Here is an 18,360-nt window from a genome sequence, read left to right on the forward strand (position 1 = left end):
TCTTTTGAGACAGGGTTTCTCTGTGTAGCCCTGGCTGTCCTGGAACTCACTCTATAGACCAGGCTGGCCTCGAACTCAGAAATCTGCCTGCCTCTGCATCCCAAGTGCTGGGATTAAAGGCGTGTGCCACCACTGCCCAGCAGGTAATGTCACTTTTATGACAACTTGGTGACCTGAATTCAACCCCCAGGACCCACATGGTAGGAGAACTGATGAACTGATTCCCAAAAGCTGTCCTCTGATCCATGCCTGTGAACATACACATATGCACGAGAGAGAGAGAGAGAGAGAGAGAGAGAGAGAGAGAGAGAGAGAGAGAGAGAGAGAGAAGAAGGAGGAGGAGGAGGAGGAGGAGGAGGAGGAGAGACAGGAAGGAAGAGAGGCAGAGCAGAGGCAGGCAGATCTCTGAGTTTGAGTCCAGCCTGGTCTACAGAGTGAGTTCCAGGGCTACACAGAGAAACCCGGGGGGGGGTGAGGGGGGAGAAGAGAGACTTTGCCCAGGAAATGATGGAAATGATGAAATTACTAAACTTGCTGAAAGGGCCAGAAGAGCAGGGTAGCAGCAGGTTCCAGCAAAGACAGCAACACTGCAGAACTGGCTCAGCAGAGCTTTTCCTGTCTTTACTGTGGCCAGGAAACTGTTGGTCAACAGCTGGTTCCACAGTCCCTCCAACAGTGTCAAGTGACAGGAGTCAGTGAGTAGAAAGGACAGTTATAAGGGGGGAGAGTCAGCTAAGGTTCCCTGCTTGCTCAGAAACGAGGTCTCACTGTGCTGCCTGGGGTGTTCCAAACCTGAGCATTCAGGTAAACCTCCTGCCTCAGCTTCCTAAGTAGCTAGGTACTATAGGTATACAGCACCACACCCGGTTGTAATGTTTCTTTTCCTTTTCTTTCCTTTTTGCCTCCCTTCCTTCCTTCTTTGAGATAGGGTCTGATTCTATAAACCTTGATTGGCTGCCCTTGAACTCACAGAGATCCATTGGTCTCTGCCTCCTAGTGCTAGTACTAACGTGTGAAATAGCATAGCCAGCTGTTTTAAGTAAAGATCCCTGCCTCACTGGGATGGCTCGGCAGGTAGAGGCACTTGCTGCCAGTCCTCGTGACCCATATGCCAGTGATTCCCCTCCACACAAACAGAAATATAATTCAAAAAACTGAATAGGGACTGTAGAAAAAGCCGTAACGACAACGACGACGACGACGACGACAAAATCACTAGAAGAATTTAACAAGTTATGTCGGTGACGTGAGAGGATGACTGCTTGTCCTTACTGAGTTATGCTTTGTGTCCAGGGGCTTCCCTGGGCAAGCACTCAAGAAGTGCCTCACTCCTTCCAGTGACCTTCAACAGCAGTGACCTTCACAATCGCCATTTTAGGAAACTGAGGTGAAGGGAGGTCAGAACGCTTCTCCAAGGTCAGAGCTATTTAGAGGTAAAGTAGGCATTTAGATGCCAAATTCATGGATGGAGATACAAGAGGAAGTTGGGTGATCTGTTGACTCTAGGATTGGAATACCATTATTAGAATCACAGAAATTAAATGGAAAAGGAGATGGCCTCAAGAGTAGGTGATGCTAGCAGGATAAGACAGACATTTTTAACCACCACCCCCGCTTGCTGTGAGCTGTGAAAACCCTCATTGTACTTGGGGTCCCAGCAAGGAACCCACAACTGCTGTAATACACCATTTCTAGTGAAGGAGTATAGTCTTCCAATACTTTCACAGCTGTCTTGCCGCCAAACTCCTCCCTTCACTTTCTAAGGAGCTACCAGCTTAAGAAGAGGGAGAGAGATGCACAAAATTGTTGCCTCCTCTTTCTCCTCTTCCTCCTCCTGAAGACATGCATTGCCTGACTATTGGGATAGAACGGAATAGTCATATACAAAATTGAGTTATGCTTTATGTACAGATACCTTATTAATGAAAATATTTTATTATACAGATTAAGCACCTCTAACATGATATTTTAAGTGTTTCAAAGTCTAAGACTTGAATATCAACATGATATCCTTATGTTGGGGTCACAGCAAAAGTGTAGGCACACTAAGAATGTTGAATTAAGTTACCTTCAAGCTAAGTAGGTAAGACTTATGAAACATAGTGTTTTTAGGGTTTAGATGATCCCATAACCAAGATTTTTCATAAACTATATACAGATATTCCACAGTCCAAAACCATCCCTAATCTCTCAGCTTGTTCCAAGCATTTAGGAAAATGGACACTCAAAGCTTCCTGCCACCTGGCCATCTAGAGATGCCCACCTTCTGTGGTCAAGTCCAGCAGGCCCAGCAGAGTTACCTGGCACTCTCCCAACGGTCAGCTCTCCTGCTCTGTAGGCTTTAGATCCACGGACAGTTGCTAATGCCCCTGGCTCCCTCCTGCCTCTGCATTTGCTCTCAACTGAAATATGCGGAAAGCCAGTTAATGTAGCTTATATATTTACAACTAGTTTTTAAGATTCCATATTTAAAAACTGTATAACTTCCAAAATCCACCCTAGAGCCAATCATGAAGCTACCCTGTATCTGTAAGGCGAGGAATGCCAGAGTCAGACAGGCAGGCAAACCCTGCCACCTTCCCTTACTGACTTTGCCCCTCACCCTGCTGCCCTGTTAGCCCCTGGTTCCTCCAGCCTCAGCCTTCCCTGTGAAGTCAGCCTGCCTCCTTGTAGTGAGGAGAAGGGAACTGACTTAAATAAGGCACTGCCTGGAGGAGAGCGCCCTCAGTAATTGCTAGTTGTTCTGAATAATCAAATGTACAGTTAGGCTGTTTCTCTCTTTGGAGAGATTCCTTTTAGGTGAGTCCAAGGTGAAAGGACTTGTGACCTTGGAGATTATATATATATTCCTAAACTGAAAATGCAGGAGATGAACTTCCATTACTCTTATTCCAAACCCATCCATCCCCTTGCTTTGCTTTGCTTTCCTTTGCTTTGCTTTGCTTTACATAAAAAAGCTCAACTCTGACAGGACATGAAACAAGCACCTTTAACTTGACTTAGTAATTCTCAGAGACACGTAACTATTTGGTTGAAAATAGAAAGTTAGTTCCAGCTATGATCTACTAATTTTCTGATCACGACAGATATTCCTGGATGCTAAATCTTGCCAAACCTCAGGTCAGAGCAGGAGCTTCTGTACCAGGCCGTGCTCAGGGCTCTGTCTGTCGTCCTTCCTGTCACTGTCTGATGTCTGTCTCTTGTGGTTAAAGAAATGGCATCTAGGGCTGGTGAGATGGCTCAGCAGTTAAGAGCACAGACTGCTCTTCCAAAGGTCCTGAGTTCAAATCCCAGTAACCACGTGGTGGCTCACAACCATCCGTAACAAAAATCTGATGCCCTCTTCTGGAGTGTCTGAAGACAGCTACAGTGTACACACATATAATAAGTAAATCTTTTAAAAAAAATGGCATTTAAAGAAAGTATTTTATATGAAGTTACTGATCAAGAATATTCTTCCCTTCTAAGAAGTAGCTGGGGTTTTCTGGCATTCCATGCTTCTCCTGTGAGGTTGCAGCCTGTCTCCTGTAACAGACACTGCTACCCAGGTGCTGTTTCCAAGATCCGCAGATACTTAAGTCATTGTCTTAATACCGGACCCCATCCAACATTTCACAAGGTTCACCGCTCCTGCCTCAAGTGTGCTCCTGCATCTGTGGTGCCAGCCTCCTTCTCACCTCTAGCTCTTCGTGAGTCTCCCTTCCTTCCTCCCCTGCCAGGCTCTCTGCTCAGATCTCATTACTCACCAGGTGACCTCATCCTTAGCTTTGGCTACAGTTACTGCTAGCCAGGAATTCCTGGCTGAAGGGACCCAGAGCGCCAGTTCCAAATATTTTCATGTCACAAAGTTACCACAAACAGCTAACCCTCCTCTTTCAGCTCCCGCTCCTTACCGCTGGAGTCACTGTCCATCCAGGCGCTCAGGCAGGACAGATCCTCGGGTGTCATTCTTGGCTCCTCCCTGTGCCTCTGACTCTGCCAGGGAAGTTACTCTACCTACTCTACCGTTCCTCCTCCTGGCCTCCACTGTCCTAGCCCTGCCGCCTTTGGGTCTCTCCAAGGGCTGCAGTTGTTTCAGCCTCACTGTCGCCCCCACCTCCCTACTCTATTCTAGTCTCTCTTGACTTTGGAGACAGCTGTTTGAACCGCTTATCTGCCCATGTATGGTGGTGCACACCTTTAATCCCAGCACTGGGGAGGCAATCAGTCCAGTCTCTGAGTTTGAGGCCACAGTTCCAGGCCAACCTGATCTACATGCAGAGTTCCAGGCCAGCCAGGGCTACATAGTGAGAGTCTCCCAAAGGAAACAAATGAAATCCTCCCTCTCAAAATAAATGTGGGGCCTGCAGATGACTTATCAGGTAAAGATGCATGCTACAGGAGGGAAGAACAGACTCATGTAAATTATGACCTGCACACACACACACACACAGAGAGACAAAGAGAGAGAGAGAGAGAGAGAGAGAGAGGGAGGGAGAGGCATAAATATAAAAAAAAAATGTAAAAAAATAATTGTAGGTGGCTGTGGTGACACACAGCTTTAATCCCAGCACTGGGGAGACAGAGGCAGGCAGATCTCTTGAGTTTGAGGCCAGCCTGGTCTAGAGAGAGAGTTTCAGGATAGCCAGGGCTACATAGAGAAACCCAGTCTCAAGCAGAAAAGAAAGTCATACAAAAAATAATTTTAATGCAAATCTGAAAATGTCCTTCCCCTTAGAAAACTCTTAACTCTGACTTGTATACTGTAAAGGGGTAAATATTATATCAGTTCTTTATAAGAGCAAAGTAGAGCCTTGGCCTGGTTGACCAAGCTCCTGTAGCCTGGCCTGGCTTCTTCTCTGCCCTCCCCATGCTGCACATCCTCGCCTCTAAGGTGTGTGCTGTCCTCCGCCTTGGACACCTCCCTGCCTTCAGGTCTCAGCTTGAGATGACATTGCTCCGGAAACCTTCCCTGGTCCCCACAGAAGGGGATAGGGATAGCTAGCTGCCTGTGTTCCTGAGCACAGCCTGGGCTACAGAGCTACCCATGTTACTTCACTCCTGTGTAGCACTGGCTGATCGCACATTTGTTGATTGATGTGGATATTTGTTGAACAGCTGCTCTGGGCCGGGTATGGGGCTAGTGCTGAGTGTTCTGTGGCAAGTGAGAGTGATGGTCTCTATTCTCTTAGGCTCTAAGAAGGAAAAAAGGTGGACCGGAACCTATACTACAGGGGCCAGTGATGTTGTTCAGTGCGTAAAGTGTTTACATGGCATTGGCAAAGCCCTGAGTTCACATCCCAAGCACTGCATAAAAACCTGGTATTGTGCTGCATTCATGTAATCCAGCATTAGGAGGCAGAGACAGGAATAGCAGTTCAAGGTCAGAGCCTTTATGGTGAGGACTCAGCAGGTAGAAGTGTTTGCTGAGCTAGCCTCAAACATGGCGTAACCCATATACCCTCACACACTCTAATAATAGCATTAGCATAAAGTTCTTTATAAATATACATTTATGCCAGGCATGGTGACACACACTCTTTATCCTGGCACTCAAGAAGCAGAGGCAGGCCAGGCGGTGGTGGTACACACCTTTAATCCCAGCACTTAGGAGGCAGAGGCAGGTGAATTTCTGAGTTCGAGGCCAGCCTGGTTTACAAAGTGAGTTTCCAGGACAGCCAGTGCTACACAAAGAAACCCTGTCTCGAAAAACAAAACAAGCAAGCAAGCAAAAGACCAAAAAACCAAAAATTAAACTTTAAAGATCATCCTGTTACAAGCAAGTCTGAGGCCAAACTGGGCTCTAGAGACCTTATCTTAACATGAAGGCAATAGAGGTTTGGAATGGCTTCACTGGTGAGGTGATTGCTGTGCAAGTATGATGACCTGAACATGAATCCTTAATGCTTAAAGTCAGTCATGGCATCCTGTGTTTGTAATCCCACCACTGGGAGCTGGATATCCCGGAGCTCACTGGTATAGCCACGTCGTGAGCTCCAGAGCCAGTGAGAGACACCATCCCAAGCAATAGCCCAGAGAGGCTGGGGGTCAAGAACACCGACTGCTCTTAGAGGACCCGGAGCCTTCTGTGACTCCAGTTCCAGGGGACCTGACACCTCTGGGAGCACAGAACATGTGGCTGTGAGCCATGGTGAGGATGCTGGGAGTTGAACCTTGTCCTCTGGAAGAGCAGCCAGTGCTCTTAACTGCTGAGCCAGCCATCTCTCTGGCCTCATGGTAAGAGTTTATTCCTTAACTCTAAGGAAGTCTTTGGAAACTAACAACTCCCTGCCGACTGTATAAAAGTGGAAGACGGATAGCAAGTTTAACAGGTCCCAAACTTCCCCGAATCTCCTAATAAGTTTTTGTTTGTTTGTTTGATAAGTTATTTCTCCACCAGAGAAATGAGCCAATTTATGCCAGATTAGTTTCTATTGAAGGGAGGTTTGTTGGGAAGCTGCTTTCAGGCAAGTTCACTGGCCCCAAAGACTAAGCCCAGGGGAGTCGCCATGGAAGGGAGAGAGGGGAGGGAGAGAAGAGAAGCAGAAGAAAGACAGCAGGGAGACCAAAATGCCTGGAGTATCTGAGAAAGAGCCTCTGTGGGAAGGCAGCCCAGCTCCTGGGCTGGCAAGTTCACAGTTGGGGCACAATATTCCAGGTAGGGTCCAAGGGATGTTGGGATATGTAAGATATGCACCTCTGTCCCTTGTCCCGGGGGGGCCTGAAACCAAACATTGCTTTGTTTTGTAGCCCTGGCTCTCCTGGAACTCAAGAGATCAGCCCGCCTCTGCCTCCTGAGTGCTGGGATTGAACGTTTTCTTCTACCACTGCACAAGTTGTATTTCCCAAACATGCCTGGTATTTCCCAAACATGCCCGTCGGAACTGTGGTAGTTTGAATGCGAATAGGGAGTGGCATCCTTAGGAGGCGTGGCCTTATTGGAAGAAGTGTGTCACTGAGAGGTAGACTTAAGGTTTCCCAAGTCAAGCCAGGACCAGTGTGTCTCTCCTCCTGCTGCCTGCAGATCCGGATGTGGCACTAGCAGCTCCTTCTCCAGACCATGCCACCTGTGTGCTGCCATGCTTCCTGCCCTAACAATAATGGACAAAACCTCTGAACTGTAAGCCAGCCCCAATTAAATGTTGTCCTTTGTAAGAGATGCTATGGTGGCTGGAGAGATGGCTCAGTGGTTAAGATTACTGGCTGCTCTTTCAGAGGACCTGAGTTCAATTCCCAGCAACCACATGATAGCTCACAACCATCTGTAATGGGATCTAATGCCCTCTTCTGGTGTGCACTCACATACATAAAATAAATCTTTAAAAAGAAGAAAAAAGGTTGCTGTGGTCACGGTGTCTGTTTACGCCATAGAAACCCTGAGTGAGACCTCAGAACTTCCATGTTGTTCTGGTCGTGACTTTACTTTTCAAGGCAGGGTCTCATGTAGCTCAGGCTGACTTTGAGCTCACTAGCTGAGGCTAGCCCTGACCTTCTTCTCTTCCTCCCTCCACTTCCCAAGTCCCTGAGGCGTCGCGAGTTCCACATGTTCTTAGTGTCATGTAGACACACTCCCTGCTGAGAGTTAAGGTCTTCTCCCTCCCCTCCAAGATGAAGATATGATCCATCTTCACCCTGGTTCTCCGGAGGCCCAAGCTCGCCTGAGAAGAGGCTCAGATGAGGAAGAAGGAGGTCCTCCAGGGTTGGGGTGTAGCTCAGTGAAAGAGCAATTGCCTAGAATGGTGGAGGTCCTGGATTAGGTCCCATAGCACTGAATAAAAAGTTAAGAAAACAGATCCTCCCACTTCCAGAAATGTACCGCACTTCATGCATCTGGATATAGAAATGAGCTACAGGGGGCTGGTGAGATGGCTCAGTGGGTAAGAGCACCCGACTGCTCTTCCAAAGGTCAGGAGTTCAAATCCCAGCAACCACATGGTGGCTCACAACCATCCGTAACGAGATCTGACTCCCTCTTCTGGAGTGTCTGAAGACAGCTACAGCTACAGTGTACTTACATATAATAAATAAATAAATCTTTAAAAAAAAAAAAAAAAAGAAATGAGCTACAGTACCTAACTCAGCCTGAACTGCAGATGCATTCACAAAGTGATGGTGCTGGTTGTTAAGGTCTAAGGGTGTTTGCTGACAGTGACAAGGGAGTGGGATGGCATCCTGCGTCTACTGTGCAGTGGGGGTTGGGGGCACGATGCAGTGTTTAGTGGATGGACTGTTTCTGTCTTGCTTCAAGATTTTAAATATTTATTTTATGTATATGAGTCCACTGTAGCTGTACGAATAGCTGTACAGATAGATGGTTGTGAACCTTCGCATGGTTGCTGGGGATTGAATCTAGGACCTCTGCTTGCTCCAGTCAGCCTCACTCACTCCGGCCCACAGATTTATTTATTATTATATTTCAGACACACCAGAAGAGGGCTAGGGAGTGGCGCTATTTGGAGGTGTGGCCTTGTTGGAATAGGTGTGTCACTGTGGGCATGGGCTTTAAGACCCTCATCCTAGCTGCCTGGAAGTGAGTGTTCTGCTAGCAGCCTTCAGATGAAGATGTAGACCTCTCAGCTCCTCCTGTACCATTTCTGCCTGGATGCTAACATGTTTCCACCTTGATGATAATGGACTGGACCTCTGAACCTGTAAGCCAGCCCCAATTAAATGTTGTCCTTATAAGAGTTGCCTATGTGCTTACAGTACCCATGCCCAGTACTTTGCATATCTGTTTGGTCTCTGAGAGGAGGACCATTGGGTCCCTTAGGTTTCAGGCTCTGCTTTCTTGTACTCCTCATGCACTCTCGCTGACCTGTCATAGGCTGCTGTTCTAGTAACAATGCAACTGTGTGCTCTCCACTAGTTCACTTTTGAATATGGATGCAGCAACCTTCTCCAGATGTCATGCCTGGGCCTTATATAGTCTCCAGCCTAAATGAGCCGGAAACATTTGAGCCTCGACTACAAGACACAACCAGATCAAAAACCTCTAGGAGAGAGCCGGGCGTGGTGGCATGCGCCTTTAATCCCAGTACTCAGGAGGCAGAGGCAGGCGGATTTCTGAGTTGAAGGCCAGCCTGGTCTACAAAGTGAGTTCCAGGACAGCCAGGGCTATAAAGAGAAACCCTGTCTCGAAAAACCAAAAAAATTAGGAATTCCTGTTGAAGGAACACAGCAGATGTGATATGGGTTGACACCGATCAAGATGTCACCATAAGATGGTGCCAGGCGGGCTGGCGAGATGGCTCAGCGGTTGAGAGCACTGACTGCTCTTCTGAAAGTCCTGAGTTCAAATCCCAGCCACCACATGGTGGCTCACAACCATCCATAATGAGATCTGATGCCCTCTTCTGGGGTGTCTGAAGACAGCTGCTTTGTACTTACAGATTAAAAAAAAAAAAAAGATGGTGCCAGACACCCTGTTTGTGACTTCTCAGGCTTTTAAAGTTCTGTTACTATTGTATGAGTGCAACTGCTACTGTAGGCAGGGGTTTGGGCTCTTTGGGAAATCTGATGGAAAATTTTTTTTTTCAAAATAGCACACATGCGTGCACATACACACAGACGGCGTGCACACATACACACACACACAGGCATATATATTTAGAAAGGTTCAAGATGGCCGGGCTACTTGCCATGAGGTAGAGCCTTTTTCTAATTGGTATTTTACCTGCAAGGAATATATGCTTATTATTCCCAATGAAGTGTGTCACCACCAGTTTGTAGAAAACTGCCAATTGGGTCCTTTGAAGGGTCTATGATTTGCTGAGCACAACTGCTCTTAACATTCCGTTCTTTACCCATCTCCTTCCAATACACACGAAACAGTTACCCCAAAAGGACTTATCCCTATACCCATGTTCTCTGCTTTCCAGATCTCAGCTTGAAACATGAGTCACATATTCCTCATGTCAAATATCCAGTTTTAGAACAAGACAGCTCCTACTGGAAGGCCTCATAACAAAATAAGCAATGGGTATTAATAAACCAATTGGACATCTTGTTCCTCATATATCTACCCCTCCTGCCCCTTCAATGGTCCCCTTGCTCATCCACACATCAGCTTTGGTTTTCAGTGTACCTCTAGTACCTAAGACACAGCTAGCCAGGTGTCCTGAGTGTTGTTTTTTGCCACCTTGACACCGCCAGAGTTATCTAGGAAGAGGAGTGTCAGTTGAGAAGATGCCATAGTAGGGCATTTTTAAAATGAATGACTGGTATTGGAAGCCCGAGTCCACTGGGAGTGGTGCCAGCCCTGAGCCAACTGCTTAACAAGCCACGGGGAGCAAGCCAGGAAGCAGCAGTCTTCCATGGCTTCCAGCCTTGAGTTCCTGCCCTGGCTGCCCTTCATGGTAGATTACAACTGTAAGCTTCAAGAAACCCTTTCCTCCTCAGGTTGCTTTTGATCATAAGACACTGGGCATGGTGGTACATGCCTGCAGACCCAGGACTCAGGAGGCTGAGACAGAAGGATGGGGAGTTTGATGCCAGCTCTCAAAACCTGCCTAACTAAGTCAGTACTTCGGCCCGACCAGTCGTCTTACCCTACACTGGAGCCTGAGGGTACAGCTTGGAAGATGCACTCTCTCCCCATGTGAAGGCTAAAGGGGACTAAATCTAGCACTGGCCCAAAACAAAACATGATATCCTCCTCTCATCTCTAAAGTACACCTCAGGCCACACCCACCCGCCCCTCTAACAATGCTTGGCTACTCAGCCCCTGCCCCAGCTGTGCACACAGCCCTGCTGCAAGCCCACCACTCACCCATCCAATAAATGACCTTTTTAAAAAGATTTTTTTCTTAAAATGTGTACATGTAGTTACAGATGGTCCTCTGGAAGAATAGTCAATGTTCTTAACCACTGTGCCATCTCCCTAGCCCCATATGTGACTTCTTAAAGTATTTATGTATTTATGGAAAAAAATAAAATCAGGCATAAACTTTATGCTAACAGAGTGGTGGTCATGCAGGTTTTCTTCCTACTGCCCTCCCCGGACCTCCCCTCTGTGGCCCCTTCTAACTTCTCTGGGACCTCCCCTCTGTGGCCCCTTCTAATTTCTCTGACCTTGGTGTCACAGCCCTACTATTCTCAATCTTTAGTCATTAGAGCCACCTGGTGGCCATAGAGGAAATCACAAGCAGATTACCCACAACTGGTCATTTTTGAGTCCTTGGCTCTGTGGCAGGAAAGAAAAAACCACGCCTGTAGGTTGAGACCACAGAATAGGGCCAGGCATGCTTCTGTCTCTCAGTCCCACCTTGCCTTCAAGACACATCAGACCCACTAGTTATTGCAGACAGATGAATTCTGAGTTCATTCAGTCGTATTTATTGAGCAGCAGCTATGTGTTCAGCAATGAGAATACAGAAAGGAATGAGGTTTCTGCCCTCATGAGCTTACAATCTAGCAGCCAGCCAGCCATTTTCACCCAGTCTACACAGTTTGTTTTTTGTGGGTTTTGTTTTTGTTTTTGTTTTTGAAGGCAGGTTTCTCTGTGTAGCCCTGGCTATCCTGGAACTCACTCTGTAGACCAGGCTGGCCTTGAACTCAGAAATCTGCCTGCTTCTGCCTCCTGAGTGCTGGGATTAAAGGCGTGCTCCACCACTGCCCGGCTCTGTCTACACAGTTTTAAAGTGATAATAAGAACATAGAGAAAATGCATACTGCTGAAGTGGGGCCAAAAAAGACAAAGAAGAAAAACTGACTAGTTAGGATTCTCAAGGTGCAAAGTAGAAGGGTGTGGTGCGCTGAGAACAGCTTCTCTGCTAACTGAGGCAGGAGGAGACCTCACGGCTTGTAGGACAAGGACTGTGAGGGGGCAAGGAAGGTAAGGCCTGACTTGCGCAAGGCTTCTTGAATTTAGGGCTTTATTCCAAAAGCATGAGAAACCCACTGAAGATCCGAGACAGAAAGTAAGATATTTAGGTTTGTGACGGCAGAAGTGGAAAATGGGCATCAGGAAGTTTCCCAGTACCAAAGATGGCTATTCTGTTAGACAAAAGGACCGATTCCAAAGGTTCTTAGAGATGGAGCTGATGAGTGCTTGGGTATACAGGGAAAGGAGTGTGTGTCTAACAAGAAGTTGTGAACAGGCAAGTGACCTCTGAGTCTTGGCCAGCCAGGGCTACATAATGAGACACACACCCCCGACATGAGACACACCCCCACCCCGTCCCAGGAAAATAATCTACAAGTGGGATGTCCTGGAAGAGACAAGCTTGGGCAAATGAGCACACCCCAGAGCATTCCCTCAGGATGTCGTGGAAGAAACGGCTTTAGCTCTCAAATAGTTTAAATAAGATCATTTATGAGCTTACTAAATATCACGATTGATGGATCCAAACAATTTATGGACTCTTAGGTTGCATGGGACTAAGTGAACGAATTCAGCATCCGCAGATTAAGAAATCGCTGTAGTCAGGAGTTTGAACCCCACCTCAACTCATGCTTCCTACAGTCACCTTCTCAGAAGACAGTGTGTCCCACCCAGTGTCTCATGGAGGTCGTGGTACCGCACCCTGCATCCCAGGCCACCACTGGGAAGATGCAAGCTCCTTGACTCTTACTTGTCTGTGGCTGCTGCAGGGATGTTCACTGGCCAGTTACTATGTTGTTGTTTTGGTTTTGTTTGTTTTGAGACAGGTTTTTTCTATGTAGCCCTGGCTATCCTGGCCATTTGTTTTGTAGACCAGGCTGGCCTGGAAATCATGAAATCCACCTGTCTCTGCTCCCCGGTGCTGGGATTAAAGCCACCACCCCTGGCACTATTTGTCTGTTAGTTTTAATTCCCTTCCTCTGTTAGGGATAAAGGGAACCAGATGAAATCAGTCACCATGAGAGCTGTCTGCCTCCCTTAGCTCCCCTCTTCTGACCCCAACAAACCTCTTTTAGGGTCACCATTTGACAAATCCAACTGTTTTCCTTGCTGTCTGTTAGTGGCAAGGCCTACTGGGAAAAAAAAAAAAAAAAGGTACCTGCTTGTGGGTCCCTCACTACAATGTCTTGACCTACAGGCCCTTTCTCCATTCTGGTTTCCCAGAGTCAGGAAACACCTATCTTCTTGCCCCCAAACAGTCAGGAATCCTATGACATCAACACGGACGTAGCCTCCGTTGCCAGTGCTTGGCTGAAATTTAGCCTTCCCTGCCTTTGTCTCTAGAGCACTCTCTTAACTCCCTTCAAACACAACAAATATTGAGTAAACAACAGGCTGACATATCCCCATCACAAGCTCACATTCCAAACACACAGTTTGAGAGCAGCCGTGGGAAATTCGAGCACTAGGCAAGGCTACTGAGGATGTTCCTCTACACTGGAAAATGCCTGACTTTCAGAGCTGGGCAGGCTTGGGCACTGTGGCTCTGCAGTAACTGATAAATGTGCACTTGTGCTACAGAACCTTGGGAAATTCCTAAGGAATTATCTGTGAAATAGCTGAGTTGAACAGTGTAAAACTCCAGCAAAATTTCAATCCTAAATTAACTGCATTCACGTTTCCTGGGGCACCAACTAGTAAAGACCTTTAGAAAGGAAGTCAGCCACCCACCTATGATTGTTAATGCTAATTTCCAAATTCTGTCTTTGTAAATCTCACCTTCCTACAAACATCACATTCTCACCTTTGCCAAAAAAGTTCTTCCATCCCTTTGTCACTGTGTCTTTCTCTAACTACTAAAAAGTTTTGCCTGAGCCTTACTTCCTCCTCATATTCCTGAGAGACTCTAGCTCTCTTACAGGGATTCTTTCTAGGACCCCTCTAATACTCTTTGAGCAAATCATCCATGAACAAAGGAACCAGGGATAAGGCCCTTACATGTCAGAAAGGCCCAAGAATCACGGACTGATTCTCAGAAGGGAACAGAGGCGTAGGCCAGGCCCCACAGACCCACACCTCTTTCCCTCAAGGCACAGAAAAAGGCAAACTCCAACATCTTGAGTCTACACGCACATCTCCTTTCCTAGAGCTCTGTGAGGTCATCATTGAAGTAGAGCAGAATTGCAGGTGTGTGAAGTTTACCATCCATGTTAAGATAGTCAAACTCTTCTTCCTCATCCCGGATCCCGTTTTCTTCCAGGGTTTGATCCATGTTCAAATTCTTCCCATCATATTTCCATGTGTAGCTGGCAGCATGTGCATTATAGGGGAGATAGCGGTGTAGGATTTCCCACATTGATTCCAGAGCCCCCACCTGAAGAATACAGAAGTGTCCACCTCTAGAATTCTGTTTGGAACAGACACACACACTCCAAAGGCCAGAAGGAGAAGGGTCCTTATGCCTAGATCTTTCAGGATTTGCTCTAAGGAAACTGGGAATGATAATAATAGAAGAGAATCCGTCACCAGAAATGACAGAGCTTGAATCAGAGTGCCTCCATTAGCAGATAGCACTCTTCAGGCATCCCACAGTTCCAGGTAAGGAAAGTTGATACTATAAAGACACCACAGTCCTATCGCTTCTAACAAATAAATGACTCAATAGAGTCAAAGCCGGTGTCTCTCATTTACAATGGGTCCATAACAGCATATAAACCCTTCCAAGGACCACCACCACTAAGATGCTGGCCTAGCGCTATGAAGGAGACTGTGGGAGCTGTAATACAAACATACTTCTGGAATTTCCAACTATGGGTACCAGAACCATCTGCTTTCCTCTGTCGTGTTAACTCCCAGAAATGATTTCTGGTTCCTCTAGTACGTCCCCAGGCGCCAGAGCTCACCTGCAGTGTGTGCTCCTGCATTGCAAGAGTGTTAATAATACGGATGTTCCGGGTCCGAGCAGACAGTCGTCCCACCTGGTAATTTGCCCCCTTCCACCAGGGTACTCCGAAATCATTGGCCCAGTCTGAACGGGGCAGAGGTGGCGGGATGTGCACGAAGCGGCCCCGCGGGGTACGGTATCTCATGCAACCAGTGAGAGGATCTATATGCTTGCGAATCTTCAAAAGCAAGGATTTGGAGAGACGGATTGGAGCAATCACTATTTCGAGTTCGAGTTATTCCCCGCCATCCCTCCTCTGCTCTCCAGTGCCGCTTCCACCGACCCCACACCAGCAGAACTTACGTCTCTAGTCTGTGGATCAAACCAGTGACTTATGTCCTGGCCTGCGACCTCCAGGATGGGTTTCAACAGTAGATCCCCTAAAAAGGAACAGAGGCCGTCAATGGCCGGCCACCCAACGGCCAGAACCAGCTCTCCAGCCCTTCCCTAGCGTGTGTCCCTTACCTTTGAATTCCTCGACAAGCGGTGTTAGATTGTAAACAAATCCCAGGTAAGACACCCATAGGTCCTCGGGCTGGTTGTGTTCCGCTACTTCAGACGGCGTGAAATACCGACGTTGAAAATTATCCAAGTCTGGCCCGGCTACTAGGCCCCGGCGCGGCATGGCTCCTGGTCTACAAGAGGCACAGGCTTCCTCAGCTACCTTCTCGCTCCTCCGCAATCTTAAAACTATCAGGTCCAAGAACTACCTAAAGTGCGTTTGTCGCTGACATGGAAACCATTGTCTCTTTCGGGCCACCGTCCACGGGAGTTAGTTATACGTAAGCAGGGCGGGGCTTGGGCTGCGCGTGTCCACCGGAAGCATTCCGGATTCCGGCTTCGAGCCTACTGTGGTTGAATTCATTCTTAGAGGAAATTAAGACAATCCGTTTCATAACGGAGTGTAGGCTAGATGAGTTAGGGGTAACAGAAAGTATCGATGAGGAGACTAGAATAGAGGGTTTTTAAATCACCAGATTTCAGGCGTTTAAAAGCTGTTTAAGCAATTGCAGGTAAAGTTCTCGCGATATTCCTCTAGTAGCCCAGTAGGTATGTAGGGACCAGGCATGAAATAAAATCTCGCGAGATCTCTTGCAGTGGCGGAACCGGAGGCGAGGAGGAATTGTGATCTCACGAAAGCGCTTGGGAGCACTCGCGAGATCTGACGCGCCGAACCCCCAAAACGCTCTTAGTTAGTTTAAGGCCCAAAGGAGGTCCCAGGGCCAATGGCCGGAGCTGGGCCAACCATGCTACTACGAGAGGAGAATGGCTGTTGCAGTCGGCGTCAGAGCAGCTCCAGCGCCGGGGTTAGCGTGGGCTTGGTTTCTGGACGAGCAGTCAGGGAGCGACAGCGGGCGGGGAGGGGAAAGGGGGTGGCGAGGATGGAAAGGAGAACTACAATTCCCAGCAGCCCATGGGCTTCGGGGAGCGCCGCGAGGGCAGCTGGGAATTGTGGTTCCTTGGGCGTGCTGCCGACCATAGGCGTCTGAGTGCTTGTCCTGCCCTAGCAGGACTCTGATGGGGAACAGGAGGACTCGCCGGCCACGCGTGCACGGCAGCAACTAGAGGCATTGCTCAACAAGACCATGCGTATCCGTATGACAGATGGAAGGACACTAGTCGGCTGCTTCCTGTGCACTGATCGCGACTGTAATGTCATCCTGGGCTCTGCGCAAGAGTTCCTCAAGCCTTCTGGTCAGTGTCCAGGGAATACACACCTACCTCCTCGGGAATGCGGCGGAAATTCACCGCAAGGCATTTCCTCTTGCAGGCCTTACTGCACTCCCTTATTTTCTGGGAGCGAGATGGATGTTTGCCTGCTGTTCTGATACTGACTTTTTTTTTTTTTTCCAGATTCATTTTCTGCGGGCGAACCCCGTGTCCTGGGTCTGGCCATGGTACCAGGACACCACATCGTTTCTATTGAAGTCCAAAGGGAGAGTCTGTCGGGGGGCCCGTATCTCTGACCACGATTGCACTTCTCTTTGAGACCATTAAACCCTATGACCAAAGTGGCCTGTGTCTGTGTGTAGGTCCAATGTCAGGGGAGGGCTAGCACACCCCCACCCTTAGAGGTTCATCTGAGTTCAGGAGCTTCCTCAACCTGCCCCAATGCCCAGAAGAACCAAACCCTCCCTCAAGTTAGGAGCTTAAGGCAGCAGGCCCTAGGGTGGGCCCCTCCATCTTCCCTCCCACGCTCCTGCTTCAGTTTCTTGCGGGAAGCGGTGTCATCCTGCCCCGGAAGACCCATTGTTTCCCACCCCGGCCTGGCAACACTCAGTTCCTTTAAGCTGGGGTCAGAGAACGGGCTCGGGTCCCCAAGGGGAGCTGGGTAGGCAGCCGAAACAAGGCCCTCTCTGCGCTATTAATGGGGAAGTGACTTTGAGGTCAGGGCCAGACAACTCTGGGGTCTGACCAGGAAGAACGGACTAATGCGATAAGGAAAAGGCAGGATGCTGAGAGGTGCTCTCTGATTTGCCCATTTGTAGTCTTGAGGATTCGTTTCCTACTCCTGAGCCCAGGGCAGGAGCGATTGGATATGTGCCACCCCTGTATTCACAGAGTGCATTCATTTTATAATTTTTTTTTTATTATTTGTGATGGCTTCTCTCTTATTTGTGTGAGCCCTGTCCCTCAGTCCCATAAATTTTGGAGGAGCTGCACCAGCAAAGGAAGGCACAAGGTCCAGCTCTCTTATTTACAATAGGGAAGGGAAAGAAGATGTGCAGGGTCCAGCCCAAACGTTCAGGAATCAAATGTGAATGACGTTTCTGGGACATGGGAATTTTCGCCAGCTCTGCGTCCACATTCAGCTGTTCCATCAAAGGGATGGTAGGATCTGGCTCAGGCCGCGGTAAGGAGCCGGCTTGGGCAGTACACCCCTGGGCTTGTTTCAAGTCCTTGAGAGACCAGGAGGGCAATTACAGGATTCTTGACTCTAAGCACCTCAGACCCAGACCTTTCCCGGTGTGGGAACTGACCGAGAACCTGGTGAGACTGGGATTTGCTTCGGCTGTGGGATGCGCCGGCGCCTGTAGAGGGCTCGGCTGTAGGGCACGAGGCAGTCGGCCAGACGGAGGCGCAGGCAGAGGCGGCGGTAGGTAGCCAGGGCAAGGACAAGCAAAGGCACGAGCAGTAGGAATCCAGTGACCAACAGGGCTGTGAAGCCTGGGTCCCGCAGATGTGAGGTGCAAAGGGGTGCCTGAGAGCGCAGAAACTGCGGAGAAGAGACATCAGAATGGGCCACTCTGCCCAGGAGGAAACAGCCCAAGTGGGGATGCAGTGGCTCAGACACCCCCCTACCCCTGCCGCCCACACACCACTCACGCATACCCCTTGGTATGCTTACCTGGGAGTGGCAGAGAAAGCCGAAGCCTAACATGATGACAGCAGGTAGCAAGATGGTCCCCAGCACCAGTGCCAGCAAGAGAAGATTGAAAACAGCCACCAGCAGATTCTGAGCCGTTACTAGCACTGCACAGGCCCAGCAATCTAGGGGATCCCGAGGCTCTGGGCCGCCAGCGAGAACGGGGCGCTGGGCTCCGGGGACCTCCGCCATGGCCTGGTTGGTTCCCGCCCCACACGACTGCAGTCCTTATAGCCCTCTTTCCTGCCC

The 18,360-nt window shown here is 48.6% G+C and overlaps 3 protein-coding genes across 4 annotated transcripts; 1 reads left to right on the plus strand and 2 right to left on the minus strand.

The window, feature by feature from the left end:
- Positions 1-12,917: 12,917 nt before the first annotated feature.
- LOC110305808 (cytochrome b5 domain-containing protein 1) lies at positions 12,918-15,546 on the minus strand. The gene is made up of 4 exons (XM_021177930.2): positions 15,210-15,546; positions 15,048-15,124; positions 14,704-14,922; positions 12,918-14,174 (listed from the first exon to the last, which is right to left on the minus strand). Exons 1-4 carry the CDS (start codon positions 15,367-15,369, stop codon positions 13,944-13,946), a joined length of 687 nt encoding a protein of 228 aa, XP_021033589.1. The 5' UTR covers positions 15,370-15,546; the 3' UTR covers positions 12,918-13,943.
- Positions 15,547-15,648: 102 nt separating this feature from the next.
- Positions 15,649-16,759, plus strand: Naa38 (N(alpha)-acetyltransferase 38, NatC auxiliary subunit). 2 transcript variants are annotated; one of them, XM_021177933.2, is made up of 4 exons: positions 15,649-15,757; positions 15,843-16,051; positions 16,256-16,439; positions 16,599-16,759. In XM_021177933.2, the coding sequence occupies exons 2-4, from the start codon at positions 15,971-15,973 to the stop codon at positions 16,709-16,711; spliced, it is 378 nt and encodes a 125-aa protein (XP_021033592.1). In that variant the 5' UTR covers positions 15,649-15,757; positions 15,843-15,970; the 3' UTR covers positions 16,712-16,759. The 2 variants fall into 2 exon arrangements, with proteins under 2 accessions (XP_021033592.1, XP_029339815.1); XM_029483955.1 differs by lacking the exon at positions 15,649-15,757 and having other exon boundaries at positions 15,784-16,051.
- Positions 16,595-18,306, minus strand: Tmem88 (transmembrane protein 88). Its single transcript, XM_021177931.1, has 2 exons — positions 18,094-18,306; positions 16,595-17,961 (listed from the first exon to the last, which is right to left on the minus strand). The coding sequence occupies exons 1-2, from the start codon at positions 18,301-18,303 to the stop codon at positions 17,692-17,694; spliced, it is 480 nt and encodes a 159-aa protein (XP_021033590.1). The 5' UTR covers positions 18,304-18,306; the 3' UTR covers positions 16,595-17,691.
- Positions 18,307-18,360: the final 54 nt, after the last annotated feature.

The sequence above is a fragment of the Mus caroli genome, chromosome 11, assembly GCF_900094665.2.
Source record: "Mus caroli chromosome 11, CAROLI_EIJ_v1.1, whole genome shotgun sequence".
Classification (NCBI taxonomy): domain Eukaryota; kingdom Metazoa; phylum Chordata; class Mammalia; order Rodentia; family Muridae; genus Mus; species Mus caroli.

Coding starts and splice junctions, on each gene's coding strand:
- LOC110305808 (XM_021177930.2), bottom strand. CDS start 15,369: ATGCCGCGCCGGGGCCTAGTAGCCGGGCCAGACTTGGATAATTTTCAA. Junction 15,125..15,209: donor GCTTGTCGAGGAATTCAAAG/GTAAGGGACACA, acceptor GTTCCTTTTTAG/GGGATCTACTGTTGAAACCC. Junction 14,175..14,703: donor TGCAGGAGCACACACTGCAG/GTGAGCTCTGGC, acceptor TGTATTCTTCAG/GTGGGGGCTCTGGAATCAAT.
- Naa38 (XM_021177933.2), top strand. CDS start 15,971: ATGGCCGGAGCTGGGCCAACCATGCTACTACGAGAGGAGAATGGCTGT. Junction 16,052..16,255: donor AGAGCAGCTCCAGCGCCGGG/GTTAGCGTGGGC, acceptor CTGCCCTAGCAG/GACTCTGATGGGGAACAGGA. Junction 16,440..16,598: donor AGAGTTCCTCAAGCCTTCTG/GTCAGTGTCCAG, acceptor TTTTTTTTCCAG/ATTCATTTTCTGCGGGCGAA.
- Tmem88 (XM_021177931.1), bottom strand. CDS start 18,303: ATGGCGGAGGTCCCCGGAGCCCAGCGCCCCGTTCTCGCTGGCGGCCCA. Junction 17,962..18,093: donor GCTTTCTCTGCCACTCCCAG/GTAAGCATACCA, acceptor TCTTCTCCGCAG/TTTCTGCGCTCTCAGGCACC.